Source organism: Ranitomeya imitator, chromosome 3, assembly GCF_032444005.1.
Source record: "Ranitomeya imitator isolate aRanImi1 chromosome 3, aRanImi1.pri, whole genome shotgun sequence".
NCBI lineage: Eukaryota > Metazoa > Chordata > Amphibia > Anura > Dendrobatidae > Ranitomeya > Ranitomeya imitator.
The window spans coordinates 527,904,906-527,925,087 of record NC_091284.1 but is presented as its reverse complement, the minus strand read 5'-3'; the positions used below and the strand labels follow the sequence as shown (position 1 = coordinate 527,925,087).

Sequence of the window (20,182 nt, the reverse complement as noted above, 5' to 3'; positions counted from 1 at the left end):
ACTGAAAAAAGATGACACACATCTACTAAACTACATAGAGCTATAAATCATTTAGCATTTTGTAGACTCCATTGTATCCGCATGGACCTTGAACCATATTTTTTTGGCAATTTTTTCTTTATCATCTTATAAAACTAGAGGTCTGTACAGATCAGCCTGCTAGATGACCATTTTTTTTAAATTATTTTCTTGGCATTTTCTTCTATTTAGTTGTTTTAATTCTTTTTCGATGTTTGCTTTACAGTATGAAATTTTTTTTTTTCCATATTGATCTTTGACTGTTCTCCCTCTTTTCTTTATTTGTCTAGGTTATCCAAATTTTGTTGCAACGTATGGCAGAGGATATCCTGGATTCGCCCCAAGCTACAGCTATCAATTTCCAGGTAGTCATTTGTAATCCTTCTTTGTGTTGTAATATGAATGCTATATATATATATATATATATATATATATATATATATATATATATATATATATAATTTTTTTTTTTTTTTTTTTTTTTTGTGTGTACTAAAATGCTAAGATGTATAATTATATAGACTTTATAACTGAATCATATACAACAGACATCAGTAACACCTAAATTAATAGCAATATACATTATCATAACTTGGGGAAGAAGTAAGAAATGCTAAAATAAAAATGCATCCTTGGCAGTATATCCTAAGGAAGGAAGCAAGCTGTGCTGTACTCGCCTTCCCCAGGTCCACCACTTCTTGTCTCGTCTGACTTTTTATCTGTGCTGCATGCACTGCGTGGCAGCCATTCAGTGAGCTCAGTGGCTCTGAGCAACCCTCCCAGTGCTGAGGGGCTTACTGATCATCTGCTGCGCTGTTGATGTGACATTAACGCCAAAGCCAGACTGGTGTGGGCGGGGTTAGCTTTCTCAGCTCTGCTTCTACGCCAAAGCCAGACACCAGGAACAGTGACGAGATTCGGCATTGGACTTGGGGAAGAGGAGTATAGTCAGCTAATTTCTCTGTCTGTCATGGTGACTCTTAGAGAAGGATACTTTTGGTGCATTAGGGTATGTTCACACGTTCCTGATTTCCATCCTTTTTTTTTCAGGACTGTTTTTTAAAAAACTGCAGCTCTTGGCAGAAAACGCAGGTCCTTTTTTTGGTCCTTTTTTTGTCCTTTTTTGATCCTTTTTTTGATCCTTTTTTATGCAGTTTTCTATGCAGTTAAAATGGCTGAAAATACCCTAACCGTACCCCTAACCGTACCCCTAACCCTACCCCTAACCCTACCCCTAACCCTACCCCTAACCCTACCCCTAACCCTATTCTAACCTTAGTGGAAAAAAAAAAAAAATTCTTAATTTTTTTTTATTGTCCCTACCTATGGGGGTGACAAAGGGGGGGGGGGGGGGGTCATTTACTATTTTTTTTTTATTTTGATCACTGAGATAGGTTATATCTCAGTGATCAAAATGCCCTTTGAACGAATCTGCCGGCCGGCAGATTCGGCGGGCGCACTGCGCATGCGCCCGCCATTTTGCAAGATGGCGGCGCCCAGGGAGAAGACGGCCGGACGGACACCGGGACGCCGGGTAAGTATAAGGGGGGGAGATTAAGGCACGGGGGGGCATCGGAGCACTGGGGGGGGGCATCGGAGCACGGGGCGGTGGGATTGGAGCATGGAGGGCGGGATCGGAGCACGGGGGGGCAGCCACACTCCGCCCACGCACTTTCGCCCGCTTCCCCGCACTTCCTGCTGCAGCGGTTCGGCACCACAAACCGCAGTAAAACCCGCAGATATTTTTTTCATCTGCGGGTTTTACTGCGGGTTTGACCTCACAATGGAGGTCAATGGGTGCAGAACCGCTGCGGCTCCGAAAAAAGAAGTGACATGGTACTTCTTTTTTACCGCGGCTATTCAGCGCGGCTTTTTTTCCTGATTCCCGCATCATGTGCACAGTGGTTCCTGTTTTCCATAGGGTACAGTACACTGTACCCTGCATGGAAAACAGCTGCGGAACCGCAGCGGCAAAAACGCTGCGGTTCCGCAGAAAAAAACGCACTGTGTGAACATGGCCTTAGATGGCTTTTTTTAAGGCAGAAATTTGCACCCACATTTTGGACCATGTGGCATTCCAAGACATGCCCCATTTCCACCAAGCATCCTGGCCCCCTTTATGCTTGGCTATGCCAATTGACAAGTAAAGCAATAAAGTGTGTAAAGCACCAAATGAATGTGGTGCATGGCCTGCTTGACAGCTTTTTTGGCTTAAAGTGAGCCAGAATTCTGCAATATGTACTTTAATTAGTGACTGTCCCCCATTGTGTTACTTGATAGTAGGTAGGTTGCATTTCACTGCTTTGTTAGAGCAAACCTGATTTTATTGTTTCCATGAATGGTAGAAGAATGTTTAGGTTTTGGTGAATTATTCTATTTTTTTTTTCTGTGTAAAATTATTTGGTTGACTATTCAGAGCATCTATCCACAGGAAATACTAAATCTAGTGTATTGACAAAAATGGTTCAAACAAAGTTAAAGTACAAATGTATTCAAGTATTATCCCAACCTTTATTTAGAAACTGTTATTTTTGGTGGATGTGACCTGCTGTTGGTTTCTTTAAGTGTCATGGTTTTAAAAGCATTTTGTGGGGGTTAGAATTTGTTACTGTGAGCGGTACTCTGCCAGACAGGGCACCTATATTTGATAATACATGACAGAAGTTTTTAAATGTTGAGATTTCTTCACTAGTGGTTACATTATACACTGTTATGGCCTTTTTGAACATTAAAAAACAAAGAATATATATATTTATTTTCTTTGTTTTTTTAATGTTCAAAAAGGCCATAACAGTATAATGTACCGTAATCACTAGTGATGAGCGAGTATACTCGTTACTCGAGATTTCCTGAGCACGCTCGGGTGTCCTCCGAGTATTTTTTAGTGCTCTGAGTTTTAGTCTTCAGCGCCACAGCTGAATGATTTACATCTGTTAGCCAGCATAAGTACATGTGGGGATTCCCTAGCAACCAGGCAACCCCCACATGTAGTTATGCTGGCTAACAGATGTAAATTATTTGGCTGTGGCAATAAAAACTAAAACTACGAGCACTAAAAAATACTCGGAGGACCCCCGAGTGTGCTCGAGAAATCTCGAGTAACGAGTATATTCGCTCATCACTACTAGTCACTATAATAAGTGTCATCAATTATTTTTTTATATTTCTATGCAATAGTTTCAACTTTAAACACTGAAGTAGATTGTACCAGCCTTAGGATACATGTACATACATACGAACATAATATGATTAAGTGCATTGCATAAGAAAGGAAGGAGGGCACTCACCGATCTGAAGCTTGACTTGACTTTATTGAATGCTCAATAAAGGCCGTTTTGCGCTCTCACTGTGCTTCCACGGGTCTCTACCGTAGAGACCCGCGAAAGCGCAGTGAGAGCGCGAAACGGCTGTCGTCTCCACGCTGCTCACAAAAGCTCCTTGTTCACTCTCCCAGCCATGATGCTTTTATGAGCATTCAATAAAGTCAAGTCAAGCTTCAGATCGGTGAGTGCCCTTTTTCCTTTCTTATGCAATGCACTGACTCTCATGTGATTTCTGGAGGAGCACCCGGCCGCTTGTGGTGGAATTTGGACTGTTTTGCTGTATGGAAGCACTTGATGTGCACAGAGGCTGGGAATCTCCAAGTGGAAGGTAGTGGCGTCCCTCTTTTTTTCTTTTTCTTTTGTTAAAAACATAATATGATTTAAAAAATTATTTTTTCAACCTATATTTGTATATTACCTCTTAAAAGAAGTAACAGAACTGTAAAACAGGTTATCACCCACCGATCAACAGAATGAACAGGCCACTTTTATACCGGTTATAAATGGAGTGGCGGGGTCGGATGCTCGACTGCTGCACTATTCATTCTCCCTGGGCCTGCCGGTAAAAGTTGGGTGCAGCACTTGGCAGCGCTGTAGTGAATAATTGGAGCTCATTCATGCATCGGCACTTCCCCTTCATTCCAGTGGGGATAAGTGCCCCGTTCTGCCGATAGGTGCTGGTCTCAATCTGTCAACCCCCATCAATCAAGAAGTTATCTTGATTTCACGGTCAACCCCTTTAAACAATACATTTTAGCAATAATAATAAATTCCAATAACGCTGAACTGAGCAAGCACATAATTTAAGCCTATAAAAAATATTTAAATTACTGTATCTTGTGTTTTTCTGGTGTTGAAGCAACTTGCATTGAGGGCCAGTCCAGAGAATTTCCTGATGCAGTTTTGTCAAAACCAGCATTATAACTAGATAGATCTGAATGTGTCTGTTATACTACGTTACAACAGTCTGTAGGACGAAAACAGCAGCGGCAGGTATTGTCAGAGAATGAGGTGCCATTTGGCCATAGCGCTCTCCTCGTGCAGCAGCCATCACCTTCACACTTGTTTGCTCCTCTATTTGTGTCTCTGGTAAGACTGATGCTGTTGCATTTTTTTTATAGCTGCTTCACCGCTCTTATCATTTTAGTGGCAAAAATCGCTGAAGCTCACGGGACTTGTACCAGAATCCTGTATTGTTTTGTGGAAAGCTGTTTTAAAGAGGACATTTTATGTTCTCACCTGTTATGAATTTACCACGTGCTATATGTATTTCCCAAACTATAGGATGTGTAATGCCAGCGTCCCTGTATGTCTCCTCCTCCTGGCAGGGACGCCGGCATACTCGCTCCTAAGGTGCCTGGGAGGCATCTGGTACTTAAGGCACCTTCCCCCTTTGGGAAGCGCTTGCTAAACATCATGGACTTTAGTGTCTACCTTGTCTGTAAGCCGTGAAACCGTTGTCAGGTCCACTCCTTGCCCGAACCTTTTTCTCTGAGTCTCTATGCCCAGGTTTGTACCCTGTACCTGTATCTGTATTTGTTTTTGGTTGAAACTGCCACCCTGTGGGCTGAATGCCCCGGCCTGAACACTGAACCTGAACAAGTGTCTGTCTTTGTTTCAATTAGGACCTGACTCTTATCCTGTTTGTATCCAGTCTGTATCTTTCCCTGTATCTGCTGTATCAGTATCTGAACCTGTCCATGAGTCTGAATCAGCACCTGGTTTCACACATGCTGTGTCTGATTCAGTTCCTTTCTCCAAACCTGTTGTCTGAATTTGTCCCCTACCCTATACTTGCTGTAGCAGCTTCCTTTCCTAATCTGCTGACTCTGTAACTTTTCTTAAACCTCTTTTGTCTAAACCAGTACCTATCGCTAAAAACTGCAGTGTCTGAACCAGTACCTAAATCTATTGTGTTGTCATTGTGCAGCATTATTGATCTGTGTGTACACTTGGTACTTCATAGTTAGTACCCTGTGTGAATCTGGCTCTGTCAGACCAGTTTGTACTTGTCCCTATGTCTGTACCTATCATTACCCTGTCTGTTCTATGTGAACCTGCTCCTGTCTGTCCTGTAGGAACCTCCGCTTCCTTCTTGCCCACATTTGCGGCTCTCTGCTTGTCTGCATCTGCTGTCACCCTGCTTGTCCGCATCTGCGGCTCCCTGCTTGTCCGCATCTAGTGTTTCCCTGCTTGTCCGCATCTAGTGTTTCCCTGCTTGTCCGCATCTGTGGTTTCCCTGCTAGTCCTCATCTGCGGTTTCGCTGCTTATCCGCATCTTGGGTTTCCCTGCTTGTCCGCATCTCGGGTTTCCCTGCTTGTCCGCATCTGCGGTTTCCCTGCTTGTCTACATCTGCGGCTCCCTGCTTGTCCCCATCTGCGGCTCCCTGCTAGTCCACATCTGCGGCTCCCTGCTTGTCCCCATCTGCGGCTCCCTGCTTGTCCCCATCTGCGGCTCCCTGCTTGTCAGCATCTGCGGCTCCCTGCTAGTCCACATCTGCAGCTCCCTGCTTGTCCGCATCTGCGGCTCCCTGCTAGTCCGCATCTGTGGCTCCCTGCTAGTCCACATCTGCGGCTCCCTGCTTGTCCGCATTTGCGGCTCCCTGCTTGTCCGCATTTGCGGCTCCCAGCTTGTCCGCATCTGCGGCTCCCTGCTTGTCCGCATCTGCGGCTCCCTGCTTGTTAGCATCTGCGGCTTCCTGCTTGTCAGCATCTGCGGCTTCCTGCTAGTCCACATCTGCAGCTCCCTGCTTGTCAGCATCTGCAGCTCCCTGCTTGTCAGCATCTGCGGCTTCCTGCTTGTCAGCATCTGCGGCTTCCTGCTTGTCAGCATCTGCGGCTCCCTGCTTGTCCGCATCTGCGGCTTCCTGCTTGTCAGCATCTGCGGCTCCCTGCTTGTCCGCATCTGCGGCTCCCTGCTTGTCCGCATCTGCCGCTCCCTGCTTGTCCGCATCTGCGGCTCCCTGCTTGACTACATCTGCGGTCTCCCTGCTTGTCCCCATCTGCAGTTCCTGTTAATTCATTCTGAAGTGGCTTCTACCTCTGTCTATATAGACTCCAGCCAAGACCAAAGTAGCTGCTTACTCACGCCCCTCCAGGGTAATTCTGGTCTGTGGCACAATGGGTCCATGATCGTTCTAAAAAATCCGAGTGTAACAGGATGTATCAATCTCTTAAAGCAACCCTTCATTCTGACATGAAAATAGAACTCTTTGGAGGGAATTCACTGTAAATCCCAAATTAAAATTATTAGCTGTTGGTAATCAAAGTAAAAAAAAACAAAACACTTTTTAAGGTCACTGTACCTTTCCAGAAAAGCATGATAGAGATGAAGAATGTCCCAATACCATTTCTTGAACATGTGAGGCATTGCTTCCGTCTTTTGGTTTTACAGATCACATAAATTGCACTTTTGTTTGTGTATCCACCCAGTTTATAAGGCTTTTTTTAGTGTAATTATCAGCCAGTGCAGTTTTTGTAGGCCATTTTAATAATGTAATTTTAAAATAAAAACAAAGCCTAAGATTTTCCTTTGCAGCCATAGGTCCTCCATCATCACTCCCTCCAAGTAAGCAAGCATTCATAAGATCTAGTTATATGGGAGTTATATATGGGAGCTTCTTTAACAAAATGGGAATATTCAAGAGAGAAGTTGCATTCTTGAGCTCTTGTCATGATTCTGTAGGGGAATTATGGAAGCTGAAAGGGTCTCTTATTCTGATGATCACTTTCTTAATGTGCACGACGTGCTCAGTCTGGTGTAGTGTGAGGGAGCAGATGGAGGATAAAGCATATTCTTACTTAAGCCTCATTCCTTTAAATCCTGCCTGCAGACACGTACCAGAATAGTTGTGTTGTCAGAAGCTCCTAGCCGCATTTGTCTCCTGTGGCATGATTTTCAGTTTGATCCATGATTTTATTTTTAAGACTTTAGAGGTTGCCATATAAACATGCTTGAATTTACTAAAGACAACTAGGAAGAAAGGGGTTAATCTGGTTTGATCCCTAATTAGTGACTAGATGATAATTGCACTAATTAATTGTATTGTTGTCTATTTTCAACAGGGGAGTGGATTTAAATTGAATTCTGTGCAGTGGAGCTGGAGCCACGCTGTTGTGTGTTATTGTTAATAGTGTATTGTGTTTCTCCAAGATGAATTTCTGTTAGGACCATAATCTCTTCAATTTATCTATGAGCTGAGTACTCGGCACATTTATAACATTATTTAGGCACACTATCTAGATTTCTGAAAGAGAATGGAAACCAGCATAGTCTCTAGTCACTAAGGGCCCCGTCACTATTGCTGATCGATGATATCTGACGTTGCTTTGCTTTATCAAACCGTATCATAAGAGTTCACACGGTTGATCATTTGTTCCCCCTCACTCTCATGATTGTCACAGCATATCTCCGTTTCCTCCAGGGACGTGCTGCCTTCTAACTGTAATTTTGAGGCCTAAAATGTTGATCGCTGGGCATGTAGAAATTTGGCAGTGAACATTCGTTTGGCCTATCATCAGTTTTTGTAAAAAGGCCTTAGTGCTTAATTTCCTTTTAGCCACTAGTGGATAGTCTATTAAAACCAGAATAATCCCACTAGGCAAATTCTAGGTTATTCTGCAATGTTCTCAATAAGAAAGATGTTACCTACTGCTAAAGATACATGACATGCGGCGTCGTACATTTTCTGGACTTTATTAAAGGTAGCCAGTCATGTCGGATAACACTATTAACCTGCAAATATGGGGTCAGTCTGCAGTTTAATAACGTTAGGAAGGTGCCTGGACGCTGTACTGAAAGAGCGGCTCCCGGGAGAAAATTAACTTTATTCTTTCTGGGAGCCACCGGCTTTCAGTCATCATAGAGGTGTGCCTGCATGGCTACAGTCACTGCTCCCAGTCCTGTGATAGGCCGCTGTAAACATGTCTTGGCTCTTGGACAGCCAGCTCTGCACTGATGCACTGCTGAGCAAGCTGTGAGTCAAATGGCCAGGGTGTGCTTACAGGGGCTACTCATACCTGGAGCAGTTCTGCTATACAGAGCATGGCTGCATCCCTGCTGTGTAACACAAGTGATCAGGTAAAAAGTAAGACAAAAATGTTTTTAAATCACCCCCCATTTGCTCCATTCAAAATAGAAGAATTTTAAAAAAACACATATTTGGTATCGCCGCATTCAGAATCACCTGATCTATCGATATAAAAACAATTAATCCAATCGGTAAACTGCGTAATAAGAAAAAAAATCAAAATGCTAGTATTACTTTTTTTTTTTGGTCGCCACAACATTGCATTAAAACACATTAACAGGCGATCAAAACATTATATATGCACCAAAATGGTATCAATAAAAACATCAGTTCGGCACGTAAGGAATAAGCCTTCACCCAGCCCCAGATCCAGAAAAATGGAGACGCTATGGGTCTTGGAAAAATAAAAAAAAATGTTTTCTTTAACAAACTTTAGATTTTTCACCATTTAAATAAAAAAAAAAACACAAAAAAAATATACATGTTTGGTATTGACAAACTTGTAACGACTCAGAGAATCATAATGACAGATCAGTTTTAGCATTTGTTGATCATGGTAAAAAAAACAACCCCCAAAAAAATAGTGGTTGCACTTTTTTTTTGCAATTTCATCACACTTGGAATTTTTTTCCCATTTTCCAGTGCATTGTTTGTTAAAATCAATGGTTTCATTCAAAAGTAGAATTCGTCCTGTAAGAAAAGAAACCCTCACATGGCCATATTGACAGAAAAATAAAAAATTCATGGCTCTGGGAAGATGAGCAAAAATCGGAAATGCAAACACGGAAATGGGCTATTGTGTGAATTTGTCAGCAAGTTTTGTAATACCTCGTCTGAGAGCAGCGTAGTGTAGGCAAAGAGAAGCGGAATCCAATGATGTATCACTTAGATTACTGGGTACAGTAAGTTAGAATGAAGCAGAGCTGAGAAAGCTAACCCCGCCCACACCAGTCTAGCCATATTCAAAGGCCATAGACAGGTGCTTATCACAGAAGGGGGCGTTACTGGCCTAGTCCAATGTTAACCTGTTAATGATAAATGCTTCACTAATAGTAAACAGCAGTATGCACTTTGACAAGTGACACATCCCTGAATTCTGTGTTTCAGCTTCTGTCTCTTGCGCTCTTCGGATTACATAGCAAAAATTGGCTGACATATTCCCTTTAACACTATTAACCTGTAGATTAACTCAATATTTGCAAGTTAATAGTGTTATCCTATGTGGCAAGTTCCCTTTAAGCATTTTTATAACGATAAGAAGTATATAGAGGTGACATTTTAAGTTTAAAGACCGAAGACACATTCTATCAAATTCTAGCAAATGTGCAAGCAATTGGCAACCATCTAATTTGTATGGGAGCCTCCATGCTGACAGAGGATATCTGAGGAAATTCATGTTGGGCTATTTGATTTTATCTTTTCTTATCCTCTTTACTCATAGAAAATGTATGATTGTTTTGGCCAGGCCAAGCATTCATGTGTATAGGGAAGTCTGGAATCCTAGCTGTCAGCCAACAGCTGTTCCAGACATTTTTTACATGGAGCAGATCCAAATCAAAGATCACATCTAAAACCACATCAAATACCAGCTAAATACACTTTCTATTGCTTTTAAAATTAGGTTTTTAAAAGCTCACCACAGAAAAAAACAGAAGTGACGTCACTTCTTTGATGTGGGTTTCTCATGAAATCCATTCCAAAATTGACCCTATAATTTGAAAAACAATGCCTCAGAAAAAGACACACTTCAAAAATGCACCAGAAACCGTTTCAGGTCTGGAAATCTTGATTAAAATAAATATGAAGGATTTCTGACATGGATTTTTTGTTCTGAAAAAAAAAAAGCTGTGTGTGAACAATCATTTGATTATTATTCACAGTGTTAAATCTAAAGCCTGCTAGGTACCATTTCTAATCCCTGTGTGTTCCGATGTAGAATAGAAAAACAGCCAATGAGCCCATATTACCTTTGTACCTCAGTAGCTACACTATTAATTCACTTTGCAGCTAACTCTATTAATTGTGGCTCTTATTTCACTTTACAGACTGTTTCCCGATATCGCGAGACCTAATTTTCTATAGGTTAGCGCTTAAAGATGCATTATAAATGATCTGGAGCTTTACTGCTGTCCTAACGGGAGACTGCTAATTTAGTAGTAGTACTAAATATCTTCAGCAATTATTACTTTCATACCTTCTGGTTACAGCTGTGTTTCTTCCTTAACTATTGTTTTATTGGAAATAATAGGTTATGGGCATTTTTTGTGTGCTTTTATATTAGACCATGTCTTTGCTTGCCCCCACAGTATATACACTGCTCAAAAAAATAAAGGGAATACTAAAATCCCACATCCTAGATATCACTGAATGAAATAGTTGTAAATCTTTATTAATTGCATAGTGGAATGTGTTGAGAACAATAAAACCTAAAAATGATCAACGTAAATCCCAACTAATATCCCACGGAAGTCTGGAGTTGGAATGATGCTCAAAATCAAAGTGGAAAATGAAGTTACAGGCTGATCCAACTTCAGTGGAAATGCGTAAAGACAAGGAAATGATGCTCATTAGTATGTGTGGCCTCCACGTGCCTGTATGACCTCCCTACAATGCCTGGGCATGCTCCTGATGAGGCGGCAGATGGTCTCCTGAGGGATCTCCTCCCAGACCTGGACTAAAGCATCCACCAACTACTGGACAGTCTGTTGCAACGTGACGTTGGTGGATGGTGCGAGACATGATGTCCCAGATGTGTTCAATCGGATTCAGGTCTGGGGAATGGGTGGGCCAATCCATAGCTTCAATGCCTTCTTCTTGCAGGAACTGCTGACACACTCCAGCCACATGAGGTCTGACATTTTCCTGCATTAGAAAGAATCCAGGGCCAACCGCACCAGCATATGGTCTCACAAAGGGTCTGAGGATCTTATCTCGGTACCTAGTGGCAGTCAGGCTACCTCTGGCGAGCACAATGAGGGCTGTTCGGCCCTCCAAAGAATTTCCACCCCACACCATTACTGACCCACTGCCAAACTGGTCCATGGCATTTCCAGACTCTGTCACGTCTGTCACATGTGCTCAGTGTGAACCTGCTTTCATCTGTGAAGAGTACAGCTCACCAGTGGTGAATTTTCCTGGTGTTCTGTAGCAAATGCCAAGCATCCTGCACGGTGTTGGGCTGTGAGCACAATCCCCATCTGTGGACTTGGGCACTCAGACCATCCATCCTCATGGAGTTGGTTTCTAACAGTTTGTGCAGACACATGCACATTTGTGGCCTGCTGGAGGTCATTGTGCAGGGCTCTGGCAGTACTTCTCCTGTTCCTCGCGCAAAGGCTGAGGTAGCGGTTCTGCTGCTGGGTTGTTGCCCTCCTACGGCCCCCTCCACGTCTCCTGGTGTACTGGCCTGTCTCCTGGTAGCGCCACCAGCCTCTGGACACTACACTGACAGACACAGCAGACCTTGCCACAGCTCAGATTCATGTGCCATCCTGGATGAGCTGCACTACCTGAGCCACTTGTGTGGGTTGTAGAGTCCGTCTCATGCTACCACGAGTGTGAAAGCACAACCAACATTCAAAAGTGACCAAAACATCAGCCAGAACGCATTGGTACTGAGATGTGGTCTGTGGTCCCCACCTGCAGAACCATTCCTTTATTGAGTGTGTCTTGATAATTGCCAATAATTTCCATCTGTTGTCTATTCCATTTGCACAACAGCATGTGAAATTGATTGTCAATCAGTGTTGCTTCATAAGTGGACAGTTTGTTTTCACAGAAGTTTGATTTACTTGGAGTTATAGTCTGTTGTTTAAGTGTTCCCTTTATTTTTTGAGCAGTGTAGTTAGCATGATGCTGAAAATAATAACCTCTTACTAACTTGTTGCTGATTATCAGTGGGATGCTTTTTCTGAGGGTTCAAGGTCATCTTAATAGACTTGTTTGAGCGAGCTCTCAGCCTCCAATGCTTGGAGGAAAAGCTGCAGAGGCTTGCAAGGAAGGTGTCCTATAGTTAGGCAATTAGATGATACAGGAGGAAATCAATGTGATTATCCAAAACGCAGGAAGAGGTTGAATATGAAGCATTGAAGCTGGCATCTCCATAATTAGCAGACACCTTGGTTTTGTTTTGACATGTCCTTTAGGAGCTGCCATCATTAATAGTTGCTGAGACGTGTGAAAAATGAAGGTCCTAATACAGTTTTGTCAAGAATAGAAGGGCTGCTGGCTGGGGCTCCTTCTTGACGACTGCTTGAACTGGCTCGGCTAACTCTGCAGAAAACGACTTCGGTCGCAATAATAGTCATTTGAAAGATGGAGCTTCAGAAGATGAGCGCTTTAACTGCTAGTGAGATAGCATGATTCCTAACACTATTATCCGATTACAGACACTTTCTTTACAATTTTATATTGGTTGGAAAACTGTTCTATAAAAAGGAACATAAAATGTATTTTGCAGTGAGATGGATTAGACAGTTGAGATGCTTCTTCCTGAATGCCTGCCTATAATATCTTAGAAAACCTACAGTAATTGCTGCTGACACGTATCCGCTATAATTGTTGGCCCCAGGAGAATCATTCTTTACTTAGGAATTAAGTTTGTCCTTGTGCATCATTAATTACAAAGACACATGTCTTCGGGTATCCAGGTTGGGTTAGGTGCTGCTAATAAGATCACCTATAGTGTGCATTATTTCTATTTTATTAGAACTACAGCTTCCTGAAATCCTTCTGACTTAGGGTACCGTCACACAGTGCAATTTTCATCGCTACAACGGTACGATCCGTGACGCTCCAGCATTGTAACAATATCGCTCCAGCGTCGTAGACTGCTGTCACACTTTGCAATCTACGACGCTGGAGCGATAATTTCATGACGTATGTGCGATGTAGAAGCCGTTGGTTACTATGCGCACATCGTATACGATATATGTTACACCATGCAATCATGCCGCCACAGCGGGACACTAGACGACGAAAGAAAGTTTCAAACGATCTGCTACGACGTACGATTCTCAGCGGGGTCCCTGATCGCAGGAGCGTGTCAGACACTGCGATATCGTAACTATATCGCTCGAACGTCACGAATCGTGCCGTCGTAGCGATCAAAATTGCACTGTGTGACTGTACCCTTACTGTAGTGGATGTCCCTATTTAATTTGGTTGTATTGTCCATAAGCGCTTGTTTTCCTTGCAACTTGCAGCAAAGTAGAAGTTCAGTGTGATGAATATGTGAGGGAGCGCCAGAGGGGTAGTCGTGGCTGAGACTGTGTTGTAGTGCACTCTGGTCTCCCATCACATGAGAATACTGTCCCTCTGTCAGCATACCTTCTGCTACACTTTCTGTACCGCCAAAGGTCCCATCGGGCTTGCTGAAGTCCTGTAGCTGACGTAGTTGCACAATAAATAGCAGAGTCTGAATCAAACTTAAAACGAAGACCTTTTCATGTTGCGTTTCACAGCACATCTTGGTCAGTGATGACAGCATCAGTTTTCACACAGTTTACAATGCTTCCTCCCTCTGCCCTTTGCTCTACGTCCGTAGGTAAATTACCGGGTCCTACCACCTCCTGCAGTAACACAGTGTCCTCCCTGTGCTGGGTCTCTATGGCTGTGGACTCCCTTGTCCGTTTCACCCTAAATCTAAGGGCATCGGACCACGCATTGACCTGTCACATCTTTGAGCCTGTGTCCCGTGTACTGTCCTGGACCTTTCCTCTGTCTTCAGCTCAGACTGTGGTCCCACTGCTGCTTCAGCTGTACCTCTGTCTTTCCCTGCAGACTCTAGATGGCTGGACACTTTACTTCCCAAGCATTACGTGGTTGCTGTATGGCTCGGGCGTTAAGCCCACCCAATCTCCTTGGACACCCTGGCCCTTCTGGCTGGAGTCAGGAAGTCCTCCTATCTTAACTACAGCAAACCCCTCCTTTGTTAACTATGTACACTTCTGAGTACTACTGCACTAGTGTGCCCTTATCTAGTGGACGGACGTCAGCACTGCACTATCCTGAAGTATCTAAATATAAATATGGCAAACATAAGTACAAAGCACACATCCTAAATATATATACATAGCAGCATACTTTACTTTAAGGGGGTAGAGATGTGGCACCCCCTTACAAATGCACTGGCAGTAACAGGATGGTAAGTACAGACATTGTAGCTTTATAAAGAAAGTGAGGGATTTAGAGCTTTGTTCTGTGATTAAAAGTCTTATGATGTAAGAAAAGAAGCCTTAAGAAATCTATGAATGGACTATGCTGTATATGGTGATGATGAACATTCCTACTACCGATTACCCATACCTATTTAAAAATACCTATGGTATATACCAAACACTTATTCTTGTTTTGGACAGCATGGTATAGGAACCACAACATATTTCGGCCCATTAGCTAGTGTAGGGATTTCACTCACTCAGCTGCGACGGCTGAGACTCAGGAGACGTGTTCCTTTAAAGTTCACTGGGTTTATTGCTTCATAAACCATGTGGCAAACAACAGAAAACAAATAGCCTTTGGTTCAGGTAAAGAAAAACAAGTGTCCAGTTCATCCGGCTCAGTCCTGAAGCCGTAACACACTCAGGAGGGTTTCACCTCCACACATACCTACCTGTGTTAAGCATTAGGCTTTCTTTTATATGTCTAACCACACCCAGAACCCATCACATGACCAGACATGTGGTTGTGACATCACCACAGGTCCTGAAACACATATAGGTAGCCATGGTTACATCACAGCAACAAGCCATCTATAAGACACATATCTCCCATCGATTAGACATCCTTTAGCCACGCTACATACCTCCCCCCTCTGCCTAAAGCCGTGGGGCTTGGCACTTTCTCCCACTAGACAAGGGATTCTTGACAGGGCATAAGCATTACCGTGCAGCTTTCCGGCCCTATGTTCCACATGGAAACAGAAGTCCTGCAGGGCTAAGAACCAACGGGTGACCCTAGCATTTCTACCCTTCGTTTCCCTCATCCACCTAAGTGGGGCATGGTCGCATATCAGTCTAAATTTACGTCCCAGCAAATAGTACTGTAATGTGTCGACTGCCCATTTTATGGCCAAGCACTCCTTTTCAACGACTAAGTAGTTCTTTTCAGACGAGGACAGCTTCCTACTCAGATAGAGAACAGGATGCTCCTCTCCATGTAGTTCTTGGGAAAGGACTGCTCCCACCCCAACATCTGAGGCATCTGTCTGAAGAATAAACTCTTTCTTGAAGTTTGGGGCCATCAGAACGGGTTGCTTACATAAAGCCTCTTTCATTTCTTGGAAGGCTGAATCTGTTTCTTCGGACCACTTAACCATTACTGATTTTGTCCCTTTTAGCAGGTCAGTCAGAGGCGCCGCCATTGTGGCGAAGTTTGGGATGAACCTCCTGTAATATCCCACGATTCCCAGGAAGGCTTTAACTTGCTTCTTGGAAACTGGTTTTGGCCATGTTTGAATTGCCTCCACTTTACTGATTTGGGGTTTTATTTCTCCATGACCCACTATGTATCCAAGGTACTTAGCTTCTTCTTTACCCAATGCACACTTCTTCGGGTTTATTGTAAATCCGGCCTCTCTTATAGCATCAAACACCGCTTGGACTTTCTCCAGATGACTCTCCCAGTCCAGGCTAAAGATGACGATATCATCTAGGTACGCAGCAGCGTATGCCTTGTGGGGTGCAAGGACTCTATCCATAGCCCTTTGGAAGGTGGCCGGAGCTCCCTGTAGGCCAAATGGCATCCGCACATACTGGAAGCATCCATCTGGTGTAGAAAACGCCGTCTTCTCCTTGGCTTCCTGTGCCATGGGGATCTGCCAATACCCCTTCGTCAAATCCAAGGTGGTTATGTACCTGGCGGGCCCAAGCCTTTCGATGAGCTCATCAACTCGGGGCATGGGATATGCGTCGAACTTGGAGACCTCATTCAACTTCCTATAGTCGTTGCAAAATCTCCACTCCCCATCAGGTTTTGGGACCAGGACAATTGGGCTCGACCAACCGCTCTTGGATTCCTCAATGACTCCAAGCTTCAACATACGCTCGACTTCCTTGGAGACTATTTCTCGACGGGCCTCAGGAATTCTATAGGGCTTCACGTTCACGCGCACATGGGGCTCTGTCAGGACCTCATGCTCTATGACCTTCGTGTACCCAGGCAACTCGGAAAACAGGTCCCTGTTTTTCTGGAGTAACTCCCGGCATTGCTGTTTCTGGGACTCCGATAGCGTCTCCGCTATAGTAACCGCTCCAACCTCATCTTCTGGGTTGCTTAACAACGATGGAGTTACTGTCGGCTCTCTATCTTGCCACGGCTTGATAAGGTTGACATGGTATACTTGGAATGGTTTCCGTCTTCCTGGTTGGTGAATTTTATAGTTTACTTCACCAAGTTTCTCGACAACCTCATATGGCCCTTGCCATTTGGCCAAGAACTTGCTTTCCACTGTCGGAACTAACACAAGAACTCGGTCTCCCGGATTGAATTGCCTCACTCTTGCAGACCGGTTGTAGACCCTGGCCTGAGCTTCTTGTGCTTGGAGAAGGTGTTCTTTCACGATAGGCATCACCTTTGCAATCCTCTGCTGCATCAGGGCCACATGCTCAATGACGCTTCTGTGGGGCGTGACTTCGGCTTCCCAGGTTTCCTTGGCTATATCCAGGAGTCCTCGTGGATGTCGGCCATACAGAAGCTCAAACGGTGAGAAACCTGTGGAGGCCTGTGGAACTTCACGAATGGAAAACATCAAATAGGATAAGAGACAATCCCAGTCTCTACCGTCTTTCTCTATAGCTTTTCTCAGCATGCTCTTCAGTGTCTTGTTAAATCTCTCAACAAGGCCATCTGACTGGGGATGGTACACCGAGGTCCTCAACTGGGAGATTTTCAGGGCTTTGCATAGTTCCCTCATCACCTTGCTCATGAAAGGTGTCCCCTGGTCAGTCAGGATCTCCTTCGGCAGACCTGTCAGGGAAAAGACATGGACCAACTCACGAGCTATACTCTTTGAAGAAGAATTTCTCAAGGGAATTGCCTCAGGATAGCGTGTGGCGTAGTCCAGGATGACTAATATATACTGATGGCCCCGGGCTGATTTAACTAAGGGACCGACCAAGTCCATGGCAATTCTCTCGAATGGCACCTCAATAATGGGCAGTGGCACAAGGGGGTTCCGGAAATGAGGAGTGGTAGCAGTTAGCTGACATGTAGGGAAGGACCTGCAATAGTTCACTATTTCCCGGTGGCACCCAGGCCAATAGAACCTCTGCACAACCCGTTCCTGCGTTTTTTCCACCCCTAGGTGTCCACCCAAGATGTGTGAATGGGCCATGTCCAACACCTTCCGTCTATATGGACCCGGCACTACCAACTGCTCTACCAACTCCTCCCTTATTTTCGTGACCCGGTACAACAACTCCCTGCTCATTGGAAAATGGGGAAATCTTGTGTCTGCCCCCGGCTCCTGTACCACCCCGTCAATAACTGTGACATTATTAAAGGCTTCCCTCAGAGTGGGGTCCCTATGTTGGGCAGTCCCAAAATTTTCACCGGATACCTCTAACTCCAGAATGTCAGATGCAGGGGACACTTCCTCCTCATCTCCAGCCAGGGCACAAAAAGGAAATCTGTCTGACTCTGGGTGTGGCACCACCCTTCCCGGGTTCACTGGTTCCCTACTCTTGCTAGGGAGCTCAGAACCTTTCCCCCACAAATCCCAAAACAAACAGAAATCCCGGCCAATAATTATAGGGTGCAACAAGTCCTGAACGACGCCGACTATGTGGGACTCCGTGCCACATGTCGTTTCAATGTTCACACTGGCCACAGGGTAGTCCATTGCATCACCATGTATGCACCGCACTCCGCCCTTCTTTCCCGGGAGCAGGTGGAGAGGAAAAGTGGCCCTCACCAGGGTCACTAGGCTCCCCGAGTCTAACAGTGCCGTTACTGCTTGACCGTTCACCTTCACGGGACATGCTTAAGGTCCCTCGTTGGGCGGAGAGTTCACACTGCAAGCTGGATACGCATAGTATGAACAACGGCGTCCCATGCTGCAGTCCATCTGCTCAGTGGTTTGGGAACAACGGGCAGCTATATGTCCTGGCTTGTGGCACCTCCAACAAATAATATCACCCGTGGGGACCTTGGGCACCACCTCCCCCGCCCTTTGTGACCTTGGACGCACCACCCCTTTTTGGGACTCAGCTGCCTTCTGGGATCCCCAGTACGGCATGGGCTGCCTCCCGAAGGAGCCTTCCAACCCTTGGTACCTCTCAACCAGTCCGATCAGCTCGTCGGCATTCTGGGGATCACCCTGGGCAACCCAAGACTGTATAGGCCTCGGGAGGGAATGGACAAACCGATCCATCATCACCCGTTCTACCATCTGTGCAGGCGCAGAGGACTCTGGCTGCAGCCATTTCTGGACCAGGTGCAACAGATCAAACATTTGGGAACGAGGTGGTTTGTCCCGGTGATAGCCCCAGGAGTGAACTCGCTGTGCCCTGACAGTCAGTGTCACCCCCAAACGTGCGAGAATCTCGGCTTTCAATTTGTGATACTCTTTGGCATCCTGCAAGGTCAAATCATAGTACGCCTTCTGGGGTTCTCCCGTCAGGTATGGCACAAGTACCTCTGCCCACTGCTCTGGCGGAAGTTTTTCCCTCAGCGACCCTCTCAAACACCGTCAGGAAGGCCTCAACATCATCCCCGGGAGTCATTTTCTGCAACGCGCGTCTTACCGTTTTCCGGACGTGGGTGTCATCAGCCAAACCTGGGGTTGGGGCGCTCGCCTTGCCCTGGATGGCGGTTGCCAGAAGCTGCATCTGCTGCTGATGCTCCTGCTGGCTCTGCTGCATCTGCTGCCGTTGCTCCTGCTGGCTCTGCTGCATCTGCTGCTGGCTCTGTTGTAACTGCTGCCGTTGCTCCTGCTGGCTTTGTTGCATCTGCTGCCGTTGCTCCTGCTGGCTCTGTTGTATCTGCTGCATCAACAGCCTGTTGGTCTCTTGCTGCCTTTTCTCCTGCTGTGACTGCATCTGGACCAATTGTTTCAGCAGGTCCTCCATTTTCTCCGGCAATGCTTGCTGGCTTGCAACAGCCTTGACCCAGGACATTCAAAATAAACTCACGTCTCCGCTGGGAACGCTGCCCGCATTCTCCACCAATTGAAGGGATTTCACTCACTCAGCTGCGACGGCTGAGACTCAGGAGACGTGTTCCTTTAAAGTTCACTGGGTTTATTGCTTCATAAACCATGTGGCAAACAACAGAAAACAAATAGCCTTTGGTTCAGGTAAAGAAAAACAAGTGTCCAGTTCATCCGGCTCAGTCCTGAAGCCGTAACACTCAGGAGGGTTTCACCTCCACACATACCTACCTGTGTTAAGCATTAGGCTTTCTTTTATATGTCTAACCACACCCAGAACCCATCACATGACCAGACATGTGGTTGTGACATCACCACAGGTCCTGAAACACATATAGGTAGCCATGGTTACATCACAGCAACAAGCCATCTATAAGACACATATCTCCCATCGATTAGACATCCTTTAGCCACGCTACACTAGCGATCACAAGTGTCTCAAGACCTGATCAAACATGGCATCCAGTTCTGACTTAGCGTCCAGTGTAAGTGTAAGACCACTTATGACACTGACTCTCCCTGCTGTACTCGGCAGGGTCTCCTCACACACAACAGCTTTATTAAAGGGGTTGCCCACTACTTTCAATTAACCCCCCCAATGTATCCCCCCGGGGCCCCTAATGAATTTTCTAAATACCTTATGTTGCCGTTTTCGCCAGTGA

At 45.0% G+C, this 20,182-nt stretch overlaps 1 protein-coding gene across 7 annotated transcripts in view; it reads left to right on the top strand.

Annotated features, from left to right (window-relative positions):
* The window catches only part of MSI2 (musashi RNA binding protein 2), a 973,036-nt gene that overhangs the window by 737,240 nt on the left and 215,614 nt on the right, over nt 1-20,182 (top strand). For all 7 annotated transcript variants that reach the window (XM_069757787.1, XM_069757784.1, XM_069757786.1 and 4 more), the window contains exon 10: nt 309-383. In XM_069757787.1, coding sequence (XP_069613888.1) covers nt 309-383 — 75 coding nt within the window. The remainder of the gene's footprint in view (nt 1-308; nt 384-20,182) is intronic.